This window comes from Dipodomys ordii, unplaced genomic scaffold (assembly GCF_000151885.1).
Source record: "Dipodomys ordii isolate 6190 unplaced genomic scaffold, Dord_2.0 Scaffold5, whole genome shotgun sequence".
NCBI lineage: Eukaryota > Metazoa > Chordata > Mammalia > Rodentia > Heteromyidae > Dipodomys > Dipodomys ordii.
Window position 1 is genome coordinate 12225685 of NW_012267221.1, and position 22823 is coordinate 12248507.

At 39.5% G+C, this 22823-nt stretch overlaps 2 protein-coding genes across 7 annotated transcripts in view; one reads left to right on the forward strand and one right to left on the reverse strand.

Annotated features, from left to right (window-relative positions):
* Rbms1 (RNA binding motif, single stranded interacting protein 1) overlaps positions 1 to 22823 on the reverse strand; it is a 225942-nt gene that overhangs the window by 113614 nt on the left and 89505 nt on the right. The gene's annotated exons all lie outside the window — the stretch shown is intronic.
* LOC105993766 overlaps positions 20225 to 22823 on the forward strand; it is a 67551-nt gene continuing 64952 nt past the window's right edge. Inside the window, exons 1-2 of the mRNA XM_013027129.1 lie at positions 20225 to 20307; positions 22569 to 22810. Coding sequence (XP_012882583.1) covers positions 20225 to 20307; positions 22569 to 22810 — 325 coding nt within the window. The remainder of the gene's footprint in view (positions 20308 to 22568; positions 22811 to 22823) is intronic.

Consider the following 22823-nt stretch of genomic DNA (forward strand, 5'->3'; position numbering starts at 1 on the left):
CTCAGCAGCATTTACTACTTATATACAAAGGAGGCTTTGTACACCTTCTTTCATTTAGTCACAATAAGATAGGTATGTTTATCATGGTTTTACAGATAAGGAAAAGGAGAGGCTAATAGATTTCCCCAAGGTCACAGACAAAGTGGCAGTCTGGTTGTAAAATAAGGTCAGCCTGCCAATGCTTGCAGGAACTCCGTGGAAAAGAAGTGGCACTAAGCGAAGGGCATGCCATTTACTTTCACTGTTTGGGGGCCTTACTTGATAAGCACATGCACCAATTAAGGCTTTTATAGAAAGAACAAAACCATGCCTTTGTTATGAACAGTGTTAACTCTGACATGATTATTAAAACCCTTCCAGTAAAACATAACCAAAAGGTTGGCTCAAGAAATGGTTTGCAAAACAGTAAAGCTGAAAGCCAGGTCCTTCCATCTTCCAATACTGACAGTGCAATGCTGCACGGATAAAGAAATACTCCTTTTCGTTAAATCCTTTCAATGTATTACTAAAGCTTAACACTACTTAATGTAGTCTTGCTACAATGGCATGAAAGAATCCTGCACACATGTGTATGCAGGTGCACACATGTGCACATGTGTGTGCACACTCTCTCACACTCACACACACTATCCTGTAAGTCCTGGCAAAACAAGGGATCATACCTGACCTGTTCATTGCATCCTAGAACTCAGAGTTTGGACCAAGGGCAAAAGTGTCTAGTGAAAATACAGGGCAGAAGCTAGGTGCCAGTGGCTCATGCCTGTGATCCTAGCTGCTCAAGAGGCTGGGAGCTGAGACTGGACCCTACAGTTCAAAAAGCCAGCTGGGGCAGGAAAGCCTGTAAGATAGTTACCTCAATTAACTAGCAAAGAGCCAGAAATGGAACTGTGGCTCAAGCAGGAGAGCACCAGCCTTGAGCAAAAATGCTAAGGGACAGTGCCTAGGCCCTGAATTTAAGCTCCAATACCAACACCAAAAACAAAAACAAACAAACAAGAAAAAAAACAAACAAGCAAAAAATTCCATGGACTGGACTGGCATACAGCAGAGTGTGTTAAACAGCTCCAAGGAACAAGGAGACAGGAGGTGAGCTATGGACAGCAAGGGTAAGATGGTGGTAGAGGAGTCTAGATAAATTGCAAAGGAGTTAGCACCTAGGAAAAGCATAGTCTGTAACTGAAACAGGAAATTTAGTATATTTCCTCTCCATACTAAAGCATCTCTGAACAATCTCCATCTCCATTATAGATGAACTTTGAAAACTGCTAGCTGAAAACTTCAAAACATCAAGAACACTAAAATTATGATTGAGAGTATTATAATTCAGGGGAGAAAAAGAGTCCTAATACTCCTAATTTTATTGCTTTTGGATGGATACTTGATTTTTCAAAACAGAGGAAGTAGAATTACCACACTCTTTGGAGATGACCTGGGTCACTGTGGGATTCTTCTGCCTTTGGAAACGGCCACATCTTGTCAGGCAGTTGTTCTTCATTCTTGCCAGGGGTTGCTTTATTAGACTTCCAACTGGAAAAATGACACCTTTACACCAATCCTTCCCCTCACCCCAATCCTTTTAATTGATTTTTTAACCTCAGAGAAGTTTAAGTCTGTGGGCTGCTTTTTATTTATTTTAGTATTTTATTTTTTAATAGGACTAACTTGTAAGTGGAATCATTCAAGGAGCTTGATAAAATTCTTTGGGTAAATCCAAGTATCTCTAAACCCCTCCAGAACGGTTTTTAAAAAGTTACAAGTGGTCCCTGAAATTCATCACTTCTCTTTAAAATGTGAAGTAAATAAGCACAGCTATCCCAATACAAATCAATAGGATTACTTTGCCAGGAAAACACACAGTATACACTCATTAAGCTAAACAAAATGAACTATAAATGGACAGAAAGGGGGAAAAGGCTGTATTTGTTTCCTTTGTTTGCTGTAACAAATGACCACAAACAGGGTAGCTTAAAACAACAGAAATAATTCTCTCATAGCTCAGGAAGCTAAATCAAGGTGCTGGCAGATCAATAATCCCTCTGAGAGCTCCAGTGGAAAATCTTTCTATGCCTCTTCTAGGAAATGGTGCCTGCTGGTGCTCCGTCCTTGAAAAATAATTCTGACCTCTGCCTTCTATCTTCACATGACCTTCTCTTTCATACTTCCTTTTCTTGTTTTCCTTTCTTTCTTCCTCCCAGTATCAGAGTTTGAGCTCAGGGTCCAGTACTATCACTTATAGCTTACTTGCTTGGTGAGCAATCTACACTTAGGCCAAATTTGCAGCCAGACTTTTCGTTAACTAGAAATGAAGGCTCCCAGCCTTTTCTGCTGGAGCGGTCTTTGAACTCTGTTCCTCTGGATCTTAGCATACTGAGTAGCTAGATTGTAAACTTGGGCCACATCACTCCCTAACTCATGCCCTCTTTTTACCAAAACAACAGTAATTAGGTTTACAGCCCAATGTAAATCCAGTTTGATTTCACCTCAACATCCTTGATGATAGCTATAATGTCCCTATTTCCACATAAAGTCAAAATCTGAGGTGAACAGTACTCAACCAATTAAAGTGGCTTTCTCCAATTGTCTATTTTGACCCTTTTAGCTGACTCCCCCTTTAACTACTAGCTGTTCAATCAGAGGTTATACATAAGAATCATTTTTTTCCTTTTTTTATTTTTATTTTTTATTGTGAAAATACTGTACAGAGGGGTTACAATTACATGGGCAAGATAATGAGTACATTTCTTATCAAGCATTGTAGCCTCCTCCTTTGTTTCCCCTTCCCATCCCATCCTCCCCCTACTCCCCTACTAAGCCCTCCCCCCCCACCAAAGTTGTAAAGTTCGTTTTTGACATAATGACTTGTACGTCTCATTGTTGCAATGGGTCCACCTGTATGCCTAGTTAAAAGATTTGAATTATTTTTGTGTAAGAATCCACTAAGCCAAAGAAGGATATTCTTAGGAGAGGACAGCACAAAGGGGCAATGACTATTTATCAAAATGAACTCCAGGAAATGGAAACAAAGGTTTTCTTCTTTGTTGCTGCTTTTTTGTTTAGGTTTTTTTGGGGAGGGTCTTATTTAGTCATGTATCTGTCTTTTGGAGGGATAAGGTGAACAAATGCAGCAGTGATATTCACAGATGTAATGTTGAAAATGAATTATACAACTTGTGGGTGGGAATATGATGAAAATACTAGGAAAGAGCGAAGGAAGGGGTGACACTGTCCAAAAAGAAATGTATTCTTTACCTGACTTATATACCATAACATCTCTCTATATCATCTTCATAATAGTAATTTTAAAAATTAAAAAAGAATCCTCTCGGGCTGGGAATGTGGCTTAGTGGTAGAGTGCATGCATGAAGTCCTGGGTTTGATTCCTTAGTACCACATACACAGAAAAGAGCAGAAGTGGTACTGTGTGGCTCAAGTGGTAGAGTGTTAGCCTTGAGCAAAAGAAACCAAGCCCTGAGTTCAAGCCCCAGGACTGGCAAAAATAAAAAATCCACTAAATCATAAGTAATCCATTAACCATATTTAGTTTAGCAACAAAAAATGTACAGATCATATTATTCAGTCCCTTGTCCAAGTACAAATTTTTTCTATGAGTAAAATTTGCTTTTATTTACCCAACAGCATCACTGGAAAATAGAAGATGCTCCAGTTTACTTCTGAACCATCTGAATCCTATAACATAGCAAAAGCTTAGCTCTTCTTCTTCCCTCCTCCTCCTTGTTTTTCATCATCATCCAAATTTTAGACCCTGAATGAGAACTGTAATTCCCCAATGACATGCTTCTAAACTTCAAAACAAATAACAATAATCAAATGCCTTCGTTGGCTTGAATGATTCTTTTTCTGTACTGAGGTTTGAACTCAGCCTCCATGCTGATAAGATGAGAGGCAAATGCTACAGTGCTATAGGTTGAGAAGGATCTCTGGTGTATGCTGCCCTAAGTCTAGATCCTCCCAGTCTCAGCCTTCTAGGTAGCTAGGATTATAGCATGAGCCACTAGTAAGGTCCTGGCAGGATTGAATGGCTTTTAAGATGGCAGTAGAGAATAAATTAGGGTTGAAAGAATGGATTCTGAAATCAACCCCAAGTTCAGATGCCACCATGGTTACTCACTCACTCTCTATTTGACCTTGGGCTACCTATTTAACACCTCCCAGTGTCACCTTTTCATGTGTAAGGGCATGCTACCTATTCTATTCTTGCTAAGAGAGTTGATGTGGAGACTATACAACAACCGCAGACCCCTCAGGAAATCCCAAGCTTGTCAAAAGAGCTCAGTATGTGAAATGTACACTGGAGTCCACCTTTCCCAATGTCTTACAGAATGTGGTACCCAAGAGCCCAGCAGCATCTCAAACTGACTTGTACAGAAAGCAGTTTCTCAACCCCTCCTCCCATTTTGGAGCCCTTTCCATGAACACATAGAAGAAAATAATGGAGAAAATTAAGAGAGAAAAGAAAAGGGGTCCTATGGGTTAAATAAATTTAAGATTATATTAAAGTCAGGTAAAGCTAGGGTGGGGATGGTAAAGTAATTCATCAGGAAAGGCAGGAAGGGCTTAAACCTATCAAAATGGCCCTAGTTCTTGTACTTTTTAAAATTGGGTTTGTTTTGCCATCTGTAGTTCTAAATACATATGATTTGATGTTAAAGCCCCTCTCTGAAACTCCCACATACCGAGAATATGGCTGCTGTCACCAGCAGAGAAAAGATGCGTACCTAGAAGGGATCCAGCCATATAGTAAGTACCTTCAGAGCTATTCCGAAGCACAGAACATGAAGAGAGTGCAAAACAGGCCACCAATCTACAACTTTCACTGTGATTATAAGCAAGAAAGATATTCTTCCTCTAACTAATAGAAAGTATGACAAATCTTTGCTCACAAGGGACTCATAACTTAAGCTGGCACTATCAGTTCTAAAAGTCTATTAAAATGAATACACATAGGAAAAGGAAATGCTGAACTGCATTAAAAACATATGTAAGGGGCTGGGAAAGTGGCTCAGAGGTAGAGTGCTTGCCTTGCATGCATGAGGCCCTGGGTTTGAGTCCTTAGCACCACATAAGCAGAAAAAGCCAGAAGTGGCACTGTGGCTCAAGTGGTAGAGCACTACACTAGCCTTGAGCTGAAGAGCTGAGGGACAGTGCCCAGGCCCAGAGTTCAGGCCCCATGACCGACACACACACACAAACACACAAACACACACACACACACAGATAAGAAAGTTCTGGGAGCAGGGCTCAAGAGGTAGAGTGTCTGCCTAGCAAGTTGCAAAGCCTTGAGTTCAAACCTCAATACCACCACAAATAAATACATACATAATTGAATGTACACAGTAATAAAGAGGATAAATAGAATCTTTGTACAGAGATACTGCAATGAAACTTCTCACTTTGTACAATTAGTATAAACTAATAAAATTAATCGGAAAGCAGACCCCTAGTTTTCTGAGCTAATTCAAGGGATCGAATCACTATTTTCTCAAATTGTCAAATATGATGTTTTTCTGAGGGAAAAAAATAAGCATGACTTCAAAAACCTCAAATTAGAGAAAAAATTTTGAACAAGAGCTTTTCTTTACAGTCATATGACTCTATTTGTGTATTATTCTAGCTATGTTAATGTAGGGAACACTAAACAACCAATTCAATATGTTGGTTAATACTCATTGATGGTCAAACCAATTATTACTGATTAAATGTGTTCACTTAGATTCATCTGTGAAAATTCCAACAGAATATTAGGCAGTGGGACTTTTAGGAGGTGATTTGGTCATGAAGTTGGAACGCTAGGTACAGGATTAGTGCCATTAGACATTGGCCCTCCCTACTCTCTGGAGCTCTATCTGTCCATTATGTGATGATTCTGCAGTTAACAGTCTAAAAACTCAAAAGACAGAATTCAACAACATCTACTCACAGACATCTAGTACCCAGAACAGCAGAGACATAAATTCTTGAAGCCATTTATTATCTTTTGTTAGCAGAGCCCAAACCAAAACACCAATCCACTGAAGTCTTTTTATTCACTGCGTTATATTAAATTTCCCTCCATTTTTTTAACAAAATGTAAGATTTTATGATTGTTTATTCCCATTCAACTCCTTTCTGTTTACTTGGGCTCATCTCTTGGCATGCTAGTATTCTTCTGAAACCTAATGACTATTCTGTGTAAATCCTTATTCCTTCTCCTAATGACTATTCTGTGTAAATCCTTATTCCTTCTAGCTAGGTGTCATCTAGGAACTGACAAGCATATTTCATACATGGTGGACAAGTTGATGTTTTCAATGGATTTGATCACCAGATTTTCACTGTTTATCCAATCTGAAGAATGTGATTGTCCTGGCTCTTCTCCCTACTAGCTATCCAACAGACCTTTGTGATATGTGGTTGCCTGCAGAGGAGTTAAAAATTCAAAATACTATTATTAGCAGTAGTAAATGGAGCTGGAGTGGCTGTGATAATGGAGAAAGGCCTGAGGTGACTGAGATTATATTATAACAAGGATTCTTTTTATCTTAATGCTTAAAAAAAGTCTATCTCTTAGGATGGATAAATAAGAACTGGGTAAAATCTCCACATTTTAGGAGAGCTTTTAATCACTAAATTTTTTTTCTAGAATGAGCAGGAACTAATTTTCATGGCAAGTCAGGTGGATGGAGGATGAGCATGTGGAGGCAGGGGCAGGAATTGCCCACCATGTTGGCTGTGGTGGGGGCTCTTTGCAACAGCATGAGCTCTGAAACCTCTCTTGTTTTGGCTATTGGTGGCCATCTTGTCTGTTCTATATGTACAGCAGAGAGGCTAAGAAAAGGGACTAATGAGAGAAGGCAAATGGCAACTCACTACCATTAATCACTGTATTTGGGATCTACATATTGAGAAATCTCTCCTCCTTGCCCTATCTTTTCTATAAAACACATAGAAACTCTTACTCTACAACACATGCATGTACACCAAAAACTTACTAAAAAAAATTATGGGGCAAATGTCTGACATGAAAAAAAGGAAAAAAGGAGAAAGAAGGGGAGGAAAGGGAAGGGGAAGGCAGGGAGGGAGGAAAAGGGAAGGGAAGCGGGTAGGAGAACAGAAGGAAAAAGCTGGCCACAGCGCAGACTAAACCCTTGAGACTTTCCAGCAGAAACTTAGAACTGCTTGAATGCATCAGTCCAGCTACACCAGGACTCTGGCCAACCACGGTTCCAAGAAATGTGTGCTGTTAACTTTTCTGACATCAGCTTTAAGAGAAGTATTCCAGTTTTTCTTTGGATCCACTTTTGACTCAATTACTCATGAAGCTGTCATTGTCTATTGGGCACACACTTACATTTCCTCCCCATATCACTGATGAATTTTCAAGATTACTCAGTCCATTTTTTGACACTGAAACAATACAGAACCATCCCTCGGGGGTATTTCACCTCAGATTTCTGAGCTTCTAAAGACCTTCAAGTATTCCCATGATGTAGCAGGACCCAGTAATTTTCATTTTTATGAGACCCTCAAGAGATTCTGATGCAGATGGCCCTGGCCCTGAGATCACACTTCAGGAAACAGCAACATAGAACCAAGAGAGCCTGTCACTGGCATTGGGAAAGCCCCTTATCTCTTCTACTAGAAAGGGCCTTCCACGGTTTCTAGAGTGGATCTGAGACTTCCTCTGGACACACTGGTTCTGTGTTTGATACTCAGGCAAAGCAACCACTACCTTGTCCCTCCCTCCCTTGCACACAGTCCTGTCTTCACCCAGCCAGATGACACTTGACTCCTTCTTCACCACCTTCAGGAAAAGATGTCTCTAGCTTGGAAACCCACATGCTCTCTGGCCGCACCCTCCAGACCCTCTTTTGCACCAGCTGATCCAAACAGTTTCTCCTTTCCTGATCTGTCACTTTGAGCCAACCATCCCTCCAATGTCAGAGGCCTGACAGCTCCCCACTAGTTGACATGTAAAGAGTTCAATGTCCAACTCTAGGTTAACAACTCAGCAAAGCTACACTGGGTAAAAACAAATAGAACCCCACTGGGAGTCTTCCCCTGGGAGAGGCCTTTCTTAGCACCCTCCTGCACAGCTCAAAGATATTTTTGTTTCTACTCTGAGCCAACTGCAAATATACTCATTTCCCAAATTATCTCAGTGTGACTGTCTGTGGCCACAAGTTTCAGAAAGTGGCCACTTGGGAAAACCCAATGACCTCATTTTGGGCAGAAGGTGTGGAGCACCTTGAAGTGAACTCCATGACACTTGGCTATGCCAGTGTCTGAAATACTTGCTAGAATAAGGACCAAAAAGCTTGTCTATGCCTGATGCCAGGCACTGGATATGCTTTGGTACAGTTCCATCTGAGCAAATCCAGGTTTTAAATATACTAAGGAACAGAATTTTGAAAGAAGTTTCAAAAACAGCAAAAAGTATGCCCTCCACCCAAATATGAATAAAATAAGCAAACAGTATGCTATAGAGAAGTAGAGATTGCCATACTCAAAGATATTCAGCAATCTAGTTGGTAAGGAGAGACACTCAACCAAGAGGTTAAAGAACTCTTGAGTAGTTAAACAATTACATATAAGGAAGAATCCATTTGTAAAGAGAAATGACTAATTAAGCTATTTTTTAAAAAAATAAATTTCCCCTGAGGCATGTTCTTCATATTCTCCAAAAAATAAAAGATGAAAAAAAAGATTATTTTAGAGGGTTGAGAATAACAAAAGTGAGATATCCGTAATGGAACATAGGTACATCTTGTGATTCTTGCATCAGACTCAGGAATTTAACTCAACTACAATTTTCAACACAGCCTTCAAAATAAACTTAAAAGTGGGAAGAATCTCCTTGTAAAGAACAGCTTTAGGTAAGCTATTTTAGGTATGACTACAGGTACTCACTTCATCCCTACCAAGCTCAACTGATTCCTCACGGGTGCTAGCAATACAAAGGGTATGACTGCTTTCCAGTGCAACCTTACCACTCTCACATACCAAAATAAGAAAATCAAAATTCCACTTTTCCATAAGTATAAGGACTAAAGAAAAGAGAGTCTACAAAGATCATCTTCCTGGGAAAGGTCCAGCTTGCATGTCAACTTGAAGACAAAGGAGCCATGATCATGAAAGTGGGAAGATAAGAATTCTGTGGCCACTGGTGATGACAAAGGGTTGGAGATGAATGGAGAATCAGGGAATGAATTTTTGGCTAGCATGGTAGGTATGGAGCAAAGACAGAGCAGGACAATTTGGAGGTCCGTGAAGGCTGACTGTAAGTGGAACCATTTACATGTTTAAACTACTTCTGTAAAGACAGGTCTTCTATTCTTCAAGTTAAAAACAAATACCTTACATATTATGTACAATAGGGCTACCTGTTAAATACCTTTTTTTAAATAGAAGCTAATGTGACCACAATTATGTCTTAAGTATTGTGGTTTTATTTCAGGCCTATCAAGATGCTTGGCTGATGAGTTTTGCCTTATACTGAGTGAGATCTGGAACCTGGTCGTTGTGAGTTGAATTGTGTCCCCTCAAAAAGACAAAGGCAACAGTGTTTTGTAATCCCTGAGTCATGATATCTACCTCCTAAGTGCTGGAATTATAGTCATGCTCTATCACATCCATGTATATATGTATATACTACTTTTCTTTAGACAGGGCAACTAAGAACCTAATATAGAACAAAAAAAAAAGAAAAGAAATATTCCAAGTGAATGAATGATTAGTGTCTGAAATATCCCATTGATTAGGAAGAATACTGAAGTGGCCACTCACATTTTTTCAAGAACACACAGCACAGTACATGTTTCATATGGCTTTCAGTATAGGAGGGTCGTAAAGTCTTAAATGTGTTCTCTTCTACACAGGAACTTACACCTAGAAACCACAGAGTAAACTCTGCATGTTGTAATAAGTCATGCAGGAAAGGGCTAAAATTATGCAAATTTGTCTGCCCACAACCAATTACATGAAAGAGAGAAAGGCAAGTTAGAGGGCAAGAGTATTCATTAATAACTGGAATGTGTGGGTTTTCCAGATCACTGGCATTTTAAACTAGATTGATTTCTCATGTCATAGTTATTTTGACTTGGTTCATGCTTTAAGAAGCAATAAAATAGGTGGGGAAATTGATCTTAAGACAGGAGAAATTAATAGCAAAAAAGAATTAAAAGCTGACTGATACTTGTGTTTCATCTGAAGATAACCCTAATATACCTTCCCCCAAGGCCTCTCAGCACCCATGGAAACAATTTTGAAGCCCCATTAATGATTGGATTTTTGTTTTTTTGTTGTGGTCAGTCATGGGGTTTGAACTCTGGGCCTGGGCACTGTCTCTCAGCTCTTCAGTTCAAGCCACTTCTGGTTTTCTGGTGGTTAATTGGAGATAATAGTCTTAAAGACTTTCCTGCCCAGGATGGCTTTGAACCATAATCCTCAGATCTCAGCCTCCTGAGTAGGTAGGATTACAGGTATGAGCCACTGGTGCCCAGCTTAATCATTGCTTTAAAAGCTGAGTTCATTAGAATAGCATTGGTGTAGGGATGTGGCACATTTGGAAAGGCAAAGATGTTGAAGACAGGAGAGCATGTGGGTGCTGAGTCAGAAGACTTAGGCTTCTAAAGAAAGAAAACTGCACAAATCCATGGATGTCTTCTAGATAAATTAAAGATGCCAGTCCAGATCATCACTACCCCTACCAACTCTAGATGTGAAAGGTTCCTTTAAGTATGTGCTTTCCCAGATGGTTCCAAGAACATACATAATAATATTTTAAGGCAAAGGGGTTACATGATTACATCATCCTAGGAAAACAATAAAATACATAAAGTTGGGTAAACACCTTTTACTGTGGCCTTCAATACTAATTCATATCATTAGTCCTTTAAGTACTATTATATAGTATGTGATGTTTCCCAAATTGCATTGTAACTGGGTATTTTAATTCCTGGAACATTGTCAATATTCAATAGAACCAAATTTGAGTTCTATTGTTTAAGCAAACAAAATTTGGGGGGAAAAGAGCTTTAAATAGAAAAATTTCATCAATTTAAAATTAGATGTCAAAAGCAGAAAAATATTCACCTACCACTTTAGTACATCCATTTCAGAAACCTTTAACATCTCTATTCTTCATACATACACAGAGCTTATAATCTTACATTCACTCATCTAACCCTTAAGTTGGAAAGTCATATAAGAATCATCTATATTTTTCCAGTGAAAACTGAGATTTTTTTATATCCTTCTAATCCCACAGTATATTCTATTAATGAATAGAAAGATGACTATATTCTTCAACAATTAAAGCTGCCATATCAACAATAATTAAAGTTTCATGCCTCTCTTTTGAGAGTGAAGAGACACCTTAAGGAAGGAGGGAAAAAGCTAAAGAAATGCCAGGTAGTATGTCAAGTTCTGTTGCATTTATAGCTTCAACTAATCACTCAATAACATTAAACCACTATTATCTTTAGATTTGCCACTAAGAGCATTAAGACTTAGAAAGCCTAAGCATAAAATTATTGTTCCAAGAGTATAGTCAGTGGTTCCATGATAAAATGAATTTAAGAAAACAATGAAATACACTCAAGTAACTTAGGATATTTTGATATTTTTATACTTGGATGGCTTCTAGTTTAGATTTTAAACAACAGATTTCAGTTTGTGATCTCTTTGAAATACGATTTGATTTATGCAAATATTACAATAGTAATAGGAAAGCATAACTGATATAAGAGCTTTATCATAATAATTATAACCACCTATGTCCACAGGCATTATGATGTGCATATAACTTTAGATGTGATTTATCTCATTTGATCATCTCAACAACTCTATAAGATGGGAATTTCTGTTGTTTTGTTTTTTTATAGCACTAGGGACTAGAAGGTCAAGGATATTACAATCTATCTTTAAGATTCTAAACCTGAGTTGAAAATGACTACTACTACTACCACCTTCTTTCTTCCTTATCCTTCTTCTTTTTCCCTTTCTCCCAGGGTCTTTTGTATCTTATAAGAATCTCCATGCTCATCTTTATTCTGGAAATACTTCATCTCTCTTTGGTTTCTCAGCCTTTATAACAGTGACATCAGTGTATGCCATCCTCACCTTACCCATGTCAAACTCCATATAAATCCAGTACCCAGATCCCCTATCACCACCCCACTTTTTTGCTGAATAAAGAATATCTTGTTGGCTCAGACTTCTGAGCCCTCACTACAGCTCAGTCATCTTTCTACTCATCTCCACTGAATGCGCATAACTTCCTAAGAACAGCTATTGAAAACCTTGTCACACTCCTTAAGCAGGAATATTATGTTTATCCTCCCTCCTTTCCTCTTCCCTAACCTATTACCTGAAATGTAACCTCTTAAAGAACCAGTCAGCTTCCTAATCCTCCTAGCTTACTGGAGCACAGCCTCTCTCTTTCAGGTCTCATGGAGAGGAAAAGCTTAGAAGAGATTCCTTTCCTCTAGGACTTACCCTGCCTCAGTCTTGAGAAGAAATCATACTTCCACTTATCCTGTTGTTGTTGTTGTTTTCCTAGTCCTTATAACCACAGTCAGCTGCTACAACAGTCTTGTCTCTGATCTGTGACCCTCTAATTGGGAGGGACTCTCTTTTCTTTGGGCCTGGACTTCCCACAAGACATACACCCTCTTCACCCTTTAAACCCTGTGGAATGTGCTTCCTTTCCCCCCCCCCTTCCTGCCCCCAGCACACACATAAGACTCCATTGAAGCTTCTGTTTCAAGAGCTCACAAAGACCTCCGAAAAGATATTTCCAACTGCCTTTCACTGGGCCTTTGTCTTCCTTGACCTCTGGGCAGCATTTAACAGAGATGAACACCTCTTCTTGAAAGGACTCTGCTATGGCTTCCCTGACCCTCTGGACTCTCCCAGAGTTCTGTCATTCTGTTCCTTACTTTCCCAAAGACTCATTCTCCTCCTTCCCAGTACAGAACCTGTTCTGTCCTACCTCTTTTCTTGATACCTCCTTCTGGAAAGTGATTCTTTATTCCCAATGCTTCTTTCTCTAGGCTCCAACTCTGTATTTCTAACTATTGGCTAAAAATTTCCACCTGGAATGGTATTATAAAGAAACCACACTTGTATGATTTATATGGTTAAGTTCCAATGGCCAGCCAAAGCCATCACCTTTCCTCAGAAACTCTTCTATTGTGGTAGAATGATTCCTCTAAGCTCTTCACCCCACCTGTGCATTGGCCACATTCCTACCGAGTTGGGAGAGGTTTTATCTAAGCAGTGAGCTTGTTACTTTACAGGTGTTAGAAATGACTATATGATTACAGATGGGGTCTATTACCGGTAAAGAGATATGCCACATGTGTTCCACTCTAAACAATGTCAAAAGCCAGGGCCAACAAAAAAATCCCTTGTGCTCATGAGTCAGCCTCTATGTTTACTTCAAGACAACCCAAGGAAGCAGTAAGGAAATGCTTACAGCTCATCTGTGAGCTCCAAGGAGCATTCTTACTGGAAATATGACTGATCTTCAGGCTGAACTATATATATATATATATAGAGAGAGAGAGAGAGAGAGAGAGAGAGAGTGTGTCAGTCATGGGGCTTGAACTCTGGGCCTGGGTGCTGTCCCTGAGCTCTTCAGCTCAAGGCCAGCACTCTACCACTGGAAGTGCCACTTCCAGTTTTCTGGTAGTTAACTGGAGATAAGAGTCTCAGGGACTTTTCTGCCTGGGCTGGCTTCAAACTGCAATCCTCAGATCTCAGCCTCCTGAGGGTAGCCAGGATTACAGGCATGAGCCACCAGCTCCTGGCTGGACAATTTTTTCTTACAACCAACCAACCTGAACTCAGCTGAGCACTTTGAATTCCTGATGTGTGGAATACCAGAAGAATTTGACAACCTCACCTATTTTTTACATCTAAAAATGTAGAATATCTCCTTAACAGAAAGGCTGGCTCTTTTCAACACTGAGCTCAGAGCAACACGGTTACAGTAACTTCATTTTCCCAATCATTTAAGACTAGAAACCTATGACTTTCTTTTCTCAACATACTTCCCTCCACCAATCAGTATGTCACGAGCCAAATTCTGTCTGTTCTACTTAACGTATTCACACTGCTACTCCTCCAATTCACATCTTTATTCCAGCTGTGAGGGTATCTCCTCGATTCATACTCTTCAGTGGTCCAGTTTAGCAAACTTGATCTTGGCACCACTGCAATTCAAGCTGCACTCTGGATCCAGCTGCCTTGACTTTCTCACTACCCCCCTAATAGAGCTCATCTTCTTTCATCTTCAACCCTGGGCTACAATGTTCTTTCCACTTGAAATGTCATCTTCCATGATCAACCAGCACCCCATCTCCTCATCCTCCAGCCCTCTACCACAGCAGTCACAAAACTTTTTGCAAGACAGATACATTTGACATGCTCATAAAAGCTCTGAACTTCTACCTAGGAGATATTCGATGTATGTAACACTTGACACTTAATTTACAGGCTTTTGTGTACCTATGCTTGATTGCCCCTCCCATCTACAATGTTACTGCCTTCTTTTGGTTCCTCACAGATTTAAAACTGTTACCCACTGCTTTCCTGTCTGACTTGTCCTCTGGATATCATTTTTCTTCTTAGGGATTCATGGCTGTTTCAAAACCACCTGTGCCACATACTTAATGACTATTAAACACAATGTTTCCCAGTTTTAGTTAAACAAAATAACCAATCTAGTCTCTTGTAATTGGTCTGATAGGTTTGACCAGTGAATGGAGGATACAAAGTTGAAACAAAGTATTTTCTAGAATATTTCAATAGGTTATAGTTGGCTTGATCATTAGTAGTCTTCCCAAAAGGTGACTTATACACTGCTGCCCAAAGGAGAGGCAAAAAGCAGGCAATGCTAAATGATGGGACTAATATGAAGAGTGAAGAGACTGGTGGGGAGGGGGGGGAATAAACAAAAACCAGGATAAAGAATGCAAGTTAATGCAAAAACAATGAGGCTACATATTTGTCTCAACCTAGACAGCAACAAAACAATCTGACAAGCATAGATTGTTGCTGCATTAACTAATAATGAAGAACTTAACAAGGTAACACTGTATCCTCTCTCCCTTCACCTCATTTCTCCATCCTCTGCTCAGCTCTCTCCTCTTCCTTCGGTCCTAAAACCTGTCAGCCTCTATAATGAACACCTAAATCCCCAGGTACCCCGAATGCTCCTTCTCCCCAGTTGTGCACTAACAATTGTTAATTACCTGGGTCCTGTACTTCTCACAGAAATTCTCACGGTTCCACTATACATTAAAGATGTCTCTGAAAAAGAAACCACACCTCTTGATGCACAACTCTTTCCAAAGGCTAAAAGCTAAGTAAGTTGGAAATGAAGATCATTGTGAGTAGTCAAAATTGAACATACTCAAAGGATTCTGACATAAGTCTTGGTTTGTCACATTAAATACAGAACTGTGTGTGTGTGTGTGTGTGTGTGTGTGTGTGTGTGTGTGTGTGTGTGAACTACAGATTTAAATATGGTTGGAAGCCAAATGAAAATAGGAGACTGTGATAACCTCTCAATATTTAGGATATTTGTAAAACCTATTCTTCTGAAAAGTAACCTAAGGTATGAAATTATCTCTATCTATCTATCTATCTACCTATCTATCTATCTATCTATCTATCTATCTATCTATCTATCTATCTATCTATCTATCTCTGCCTTTCCCCTATTCTAACTGATCTAGATACATCGTGCCTTAAAAACATTTTTTAAGAGTTCAGAGGTCCTTTTAGCCTACATATAAAAATAAAAAACACTTGTTAAATATAAAGATTATCTAGCATAAATAAGTAATTTCTAAAAGGGTAATATAGGAGTTAGCTGTTGACAATACCTAAAAAGAAAAACAACCATACCTCTAAAATCAAGTATTAGAAAAAAGTAGTGTCTTCATGCCTTTTTCTTTATCTTGTTCATTTTTGTTTGTTTGGTTGGTTTCACTTTGTTGCCCAGGATGGCTTTAAGTGATCTGGGACCTTCATCTCCCTGGTGGCTGAGATTACAAGTATGCTGTATTGCACCCGCTAAATGCTGCATTTTGAGATTTTTTTCAACATATAAGAATTCTTTGGGGGCTGGGAAGGTAGCTCAGTGGTAGAGTGCTTTCCTTGCATGCAGGAGGCCCTGGATTCAATTCCTCAGCACCACATAAGCAGAAAAAGCCAGAAGTGGCGCTGTAACTCAAGTGGTGAGTGCTAGCCTTGAGCTGAAGAGCTGAGTGACAGTGCCCAGGCCCAGAGTTCAGGCCCCACAACCGACAAAAAAAAAAAAGAATTCTTTGGTGTTTCACCACAATTCTAAGACACTAGCAGTAATTACATTTTCTACATTTTTTTCTTTTTCTTGATTACCAAGAAATAACTATATGCCTAAGACTAGAAGAGTAAAATAAAATGTAAATAAACAAATATATATATACATATATATAAAGAAACTAGTCACTCATGGCTGTACAACAGATGAAACTTGTTAATGTTATAGTCTATACATTTTCATTGTTGTTGGTTTTTTAAGCTCTTTGAGATAAGGTTCTCTCTACATAGTTCAGGCTGGTCTGGAAGTTGCAATCTTCTTGCCTTTTTATCTCCTGAGTGTAGGGATTACAAGTGTACCTGGGCACCCAACCTGGTTCTTTTTAAAGTTGTACTCTTGAGACTCTTGTTTGAACATTTAACAAACATAAAAATCTTCCCCTGAATTGTTTTGAATTTTCCTATATTCTAATGAATAAACTCAGTATGATTTCCACTTATTAAGGCAGTATCTTATAACACAAAGTTCTTTTGTTACTATTTTTAATAGTGTTAAATAGCCACAGAGTTAGTGACTCAGTAATATATTCTGAAATACTGTCTCTCTGTTTTATTGTTTTACTTTCTCCAAAATGGAGTAATTTTTTTAAAACCCTCTCTCCCTTTTCCATATATGTCCATTCTATTTTACAATTTAGCTTTTTAAATGTCTAGAACATTAAGCATAGTATTTTGTACAAACCCAAGTTTAAAAACAAATACACACCAAACACCTACAGGAATCCAAAGACAAATATATATATATATATATATATATATTTATTTATTTATTTATTTTTCTGAGTAATGCAAAGATGACATCCTTGAAACTCAAATATATAAGACAAAGGAAAGAATTCAGGAAATAACCACAACTGTACTAATTAATAATTATATCAAGCAATATCCTGCCCATGTAATTGTAACTTCTCTGTACAGTATGTTCACAAATAAAATAAAATAAAATAAAAAATAATAATAATTATATCAAGCAAATATAAAAGGTAGTGGCTTTCCTAGCTAAGGAGGCCAATGTTCTTTTGTCCTTCCGCATTCACATAGTTACATGAAGTAAAAGACCAAAGGGATTTCCTTTTGCTATGAAAAAGGTAAACTGCAAAAGAGCATAACCCACAAGCAACTGTTACAAAGTAAGGAGATTCACTTTTCCATTTCTTTTTTAAAAATGTAGCTGAGGAAATTCACTTTCTACCTCCTAGTCCTTATCTCTTCCTGAGGCTACCCAAGTTCTAAACATAGTCCCTTCTTAGAGGCTGCAAACACAAACACACAAACAGGGCCCATTCCTAAGAGACTGACAAGGTCTCCCAGAACTACACAGTGTCCCCTAGGACCACCTGCTGTTGCTTGCTTTGTGGGGATGTTAATAATAATAATACCTCAGAAGGATTAGCAACAACTACCCTGGGAAGTGTGTACAATTGTCTTTACTTAGTAGAAACTGAGTCTTAGGAAACCATATGTGAAAGCATGCCAATGGTTGGGTCAGGATGGAAGCTGAGATCTCTCAATTGAGGTGAATATAGGAGGATGCCTAGACCAAATGGCTTAGAAAGTCACCTGTAATCTGAATATGCTCAAGACCTTCAGGAATGAACGCAGAGATAAACATTTAAAGAGAAAAAGTAGAAATATTGCATGATTTATTATCATGGGATTTTTTTATAACTTGTTATAAAAAGTGATTTAGATTCCCTGAGAAAAGGTCATTAGACTTAATAAACAAAAAATACCCAGCTTGGCAACATATTTGGGGTGCTTACAGAAAAAACAATCCTTGTTTATCTGAAATTTGTATTTCGCTCAGCAGCCAGTATGCTATCTCACAACCTTAGAGTTAAGGCTTTTATGGAATAAACAACATCACCAAAATAAAACAAAACTACTAATAAATTACAGAGCTACAATCCAGGTCACGCTGTGTACCACATGTCCTCTGGAGGCCAAGTGGAGGGGCTGCAAAGCTTCCTCCCTGACTTCTGTCTTTTCTTTCTAGTGGCAGACCCAGTGCTTGAGCCCAGATTACCAACTGGGCTGTTTAATTTCTAAGCCTTTCTTTTGCTACTTTATATGGCTATTGTGAGAACTAAAATATACCTGAGGCTAGAAGGATACATCATATATGTGTTTATTGGCAGACTACTTCAGAACCAGATTCTTGGAAATTTGGAAGAACTTAAGACTGTCCCTCACCATCAAGAAAAGGCTAAAAAAAAACAACCCAAAACTATTCTCAGTATACTAAGATCTCTTGACAGTTGTCTCTAAAAGGAAGGAAACAAACACACAATCTAGGAATGTGTTTGAAACCCTAAGTGAACTATGGGAAACGTAGTGAGATGCCAAAGGGTGTGCCTAACAGGAAAAGCATGAAGTCATGGATGAGGAATTCTACGCTTTTCAAAAGCCTATGGATGGGCATCTAAAACCCAGTCGATTTAAAGCATAATCTAAGAGGGGACAAGATCTTATACATTTACTAATTTAGTTTTCTGCTGTCTCTTTCCCCCCCAACCACCAATGTCTGTGCCTTTGTGTAAAAACTAACAAATCGGGATTGGCTCAGTGTTCATTTAAATACGTTTTCCATGCACTTTAATCTTTAAACTTTAACAAAACTCAATCTATGGAACGCAAATTTCTGTGAACAAAAACTGCTTGAAGAGGATTAATCAACAGCTTTGTATGTCATCTTCCAAACAAGGCCAAACACTGAATCACTGCTGAATTCCTCACGTGCAGCTACACCCAGTTAATCTTCAAGAAAGCAGCAAACTATGTAAATCTCCTTAAATTGAGGAGATAAGTACTTGACTCATCACAAGTTAGCAACATTTACAAGTACAACTATTAGAGGATGGACCATCTGTAGGTAAAAATACATCCACATTGGGAAATCCTAACATATACTTTCCTATCAACAAAGCAATCCACTAGGACAACATACTACTTGTCAAAAGGCTCTATTACATGCCAGAGTTTGCAAATAAATAAATAAAATCAAACTGTATGCCATCACCAAGTAAACTGTTTCAATAAAGTAGTTCCAAAGTAGAAGAAACTTTAAAAATTTAAGAAACATCCATAACAATGGAAACAGCCATTTTTAATATTCAAATGCTTTCAAACATGAAGCATTTCCTTTTCTTTCAAGACACAATGAAGTATTTTTACCATTACAAAAGTTTTCATTTTGATTTGGTGGATTCTGTTTTCATATAATCAGACAGATCTGCTTAACATATAACATATACTCAAGAGCCACAGTCAACAGTGACAAGATGTACATATTTATTCACTGAGATTTGAACCAATAAACTTTGTCTACATACTAGTTGGTTATCACTCCACTCCAAAGTATATCCTTTCACCAAGGCTGAGCAGGTGTGTGTCTAATGTGCTCACAGGCTTGTGATGCAGGAAAATCCTGTTTATCCCAGATGACTCTGGAGATTGGTGCTCCCAGATACCCTGGCTATACCACGTGGGACAGATTTGAGCACCACCCACTGCTGCTATGACTGATACTGGCTGACTGCTATGTATATAAAACATTAAAAGGTTTAAAAATTGTATGATCATACACTAAAGCACGATTTCTGACAATTACCCTGCTTTCAATCATCACAAATTCACAATCTAGAGTTTCCATTCACACACACAGACACAGACACACACACACACACACACACAGACACAGACACACACACACACACACACACAGACAGGCAGACACACACACACACACACATACACACACACAGAGTGGTACGAATCCTTAACCTGGACATCTGAGACTAAAGACTAAACTGTGATAAGCCTTGATACAGAGAAGCTGTGTGCTTGCTACGATATGCATGGAAGCAGACAGCTGGACTGTGATGGTTCTAAAGGCCTGATGACCACGGAGGTTCAGACCCTGGCTTTGCACTGGCAGTAGCCCAGACTCTGCACTAGTCATTTAATTCATGTCCCAGTGTTCACTGTAAAATGGAGACACCAATGGTACCTGCCTATAGAATTGCTGTCACCATGATAAAATCAGGCATCCACAGAAAGCATTTAGTATAGCAGGGGGCCAGGCCATCGTGCTCTCCTTGATTGTTAACTGCTACTTTTATACTCATAGAATGAGTAAATCTCACCCATCAGGCCTTTTCCAAAGGTGATTTTTTTTCAAAGTATTCCTTATTCAGATTTTTCCTCATGCAAATTATCTGAAATCAGCTGAGATTTTTCATTTCTAGACTAAAACCATTATGGACCTAAATCTGGTCAATTCTCTCATCAAAATGAACAAAGTAGTATGAACTGAAAGGTACAAGCTTAACATCACAAAAAAGGCATTAATTAGACTTCCCCGGATAGGCTAAGGCAGAATGAGATCACAAAGTCACTCCTGGTAACCAGGTCCTTGGGCTGGAAGTGTGCTTTTCCAGTGAATGACTAAGTACGAACAAAAGAAACCTTTGACTCAAATACCACTGGTACCCGGGGTCTTGTGTCTGTACAATGCCTACACATTCATTTCTTTCTTTGCCTATAGAAAAAAGAAAGTCTGTTTGTTTTTCTGATTCAGTCAGCCCTTTTAGTCTTTGAATCTAAGGAGAGCCCAGTGAAAAGAGAGCATCTTATCAGCTTGCTCCAGCCAGCAGGCTGTCCCCCCTCCACACACAAAACCTCCAGCCCTTCACAGCAAAATGCTTCGCCCTCAGAGCCTTTTCCCATTTCAGGGTGTGCTTTCAGTGTTAACACCCCGCTGAGTTCTGACAACAAATAAATGAATACACAAGGCCCTAACATAATTAGCCATCTTTTCAGGTAGAGAGAGGTGGGTGGGTGCTGAGAAGCTGGGAGAATACTTTTTGTAAATTGACTTCTCTCAGGAAGTTGATGTGGCCACCCTCCCCCCCCCAACCTTACTTTACAAAATGCCCTGTGAAGTGAGTTTAGAGACGCCTGATTGGGGAAGCCAGACAATCTGAGCGTTCAAGTCAGCCAAGTCATCAATAAAGATATTATTATTTAAGTAAAATAAAGGACTTCTTAACCCAAGAAAAAGTTCCACATACTTCAACATGGAGGTCAGCCAAACCAGGGTGTGTTTCCTATCTTTTTAAAGAAAAGTTAACATGTAAAAGAATCAAGAGTATTAATCAGAGAGCAGGACTTTTTCACCCTGCTAAAATACCTGCAGCTCTACTAATACTAAGACATTTTTTAAGGGACTTTGAGAAAAAGGAGTCAATATCTTCAATCATCTGTGGGTGTCTTATAAGAAAGCCACCAGGTATCCCTGTCATGGGGTCAGACGGTAAGAAGAGCCGCGATCCGCACAGAAGGGTACAGTTCGCTGGTATCATTATTGGGATAATAACTTAATTGATTTGTCTCAGTGGCTAAGGATGTAGACAAGAGATTCATTATGGAGGAAAAACATCTGCAATCCTGTTTTTGTTTTCTCAACAAGCATTTTGCCACTGACCTCTAAATCAGGTTAACCTTTTCTCAACAGACCTGCACATTTTTTACATATTTTAAAGCTAGGTTTTGTTGTTGCTATTGCCGAAAAGGGTACCCACGGTGGGGTAGAGTCTCACAACATGGCTTCAGTAACCTTCTTCTAAAAACAAAGACCAAAAAAAAAAAAAAAAACAAAAAATCCAGGCCACAACTAAACCTCCCACCCAGCTCCACTCCTTTTCCCGGCAGGGAATTCTCATCTAAACACTTCAGTGCCTTTTGGAGTTCAATCTGTGTTTTTTTTTTTTTAATGTATGAATTGGTATTAAAATAAGAAAAAGGCGTGTGTATGACTCAGGCTTACCCCAGGATCTCTGTAACTAGGATGTCACAGGATTTCCCTGTGCTTGAAAACTGAAAACCTTGAGAAAGTGACAGAAGTTCCTGTTTCTCTCTCTCTCTCTCTCTCTCTCTCTCTCTCTCTCTCTCTCTCTCTCTCTCTCTCTCTCTCTCCTTCTCTCTCTCTCTCTCGACGGGGGCGCGCGCGAACACACCACACACACACACACACACACACACACACACACACACACACACACTCGTCTTCCGGGTTTCCTCCGATGCGGACAGGTTCTTTGAGGTTCCAAGTTGAAGCTAGCAAACCCCTCGCACGACTTATTCGGGTAACTCCTCTATACACAAAGGTTTCAAGGAAAACCCCAAACTTGTTGCAGGGCCGGGCTAAGCTCCCAGCCCGCCGCGCCCCTGCCCCGGCCACCTCTCCGCGCCTCTCCCTGCCCCAGTCCCTTTTTCCCCCTCCGTCCCACCCAGCCCGGGCTGGCAGAGCGGGATCAGGGCATCTCCCTGGTGAAGGTCCCCGTCCCCGTCCCCGCGGGCCGCCTCCCTCGGAAACAAGGTCACCGCCCCGCCCGGTGCCCGCGCGGGGAGCGGAGCCCGCCGCTCGCCGCCGCCCTTTGTAGCGCGGGGCC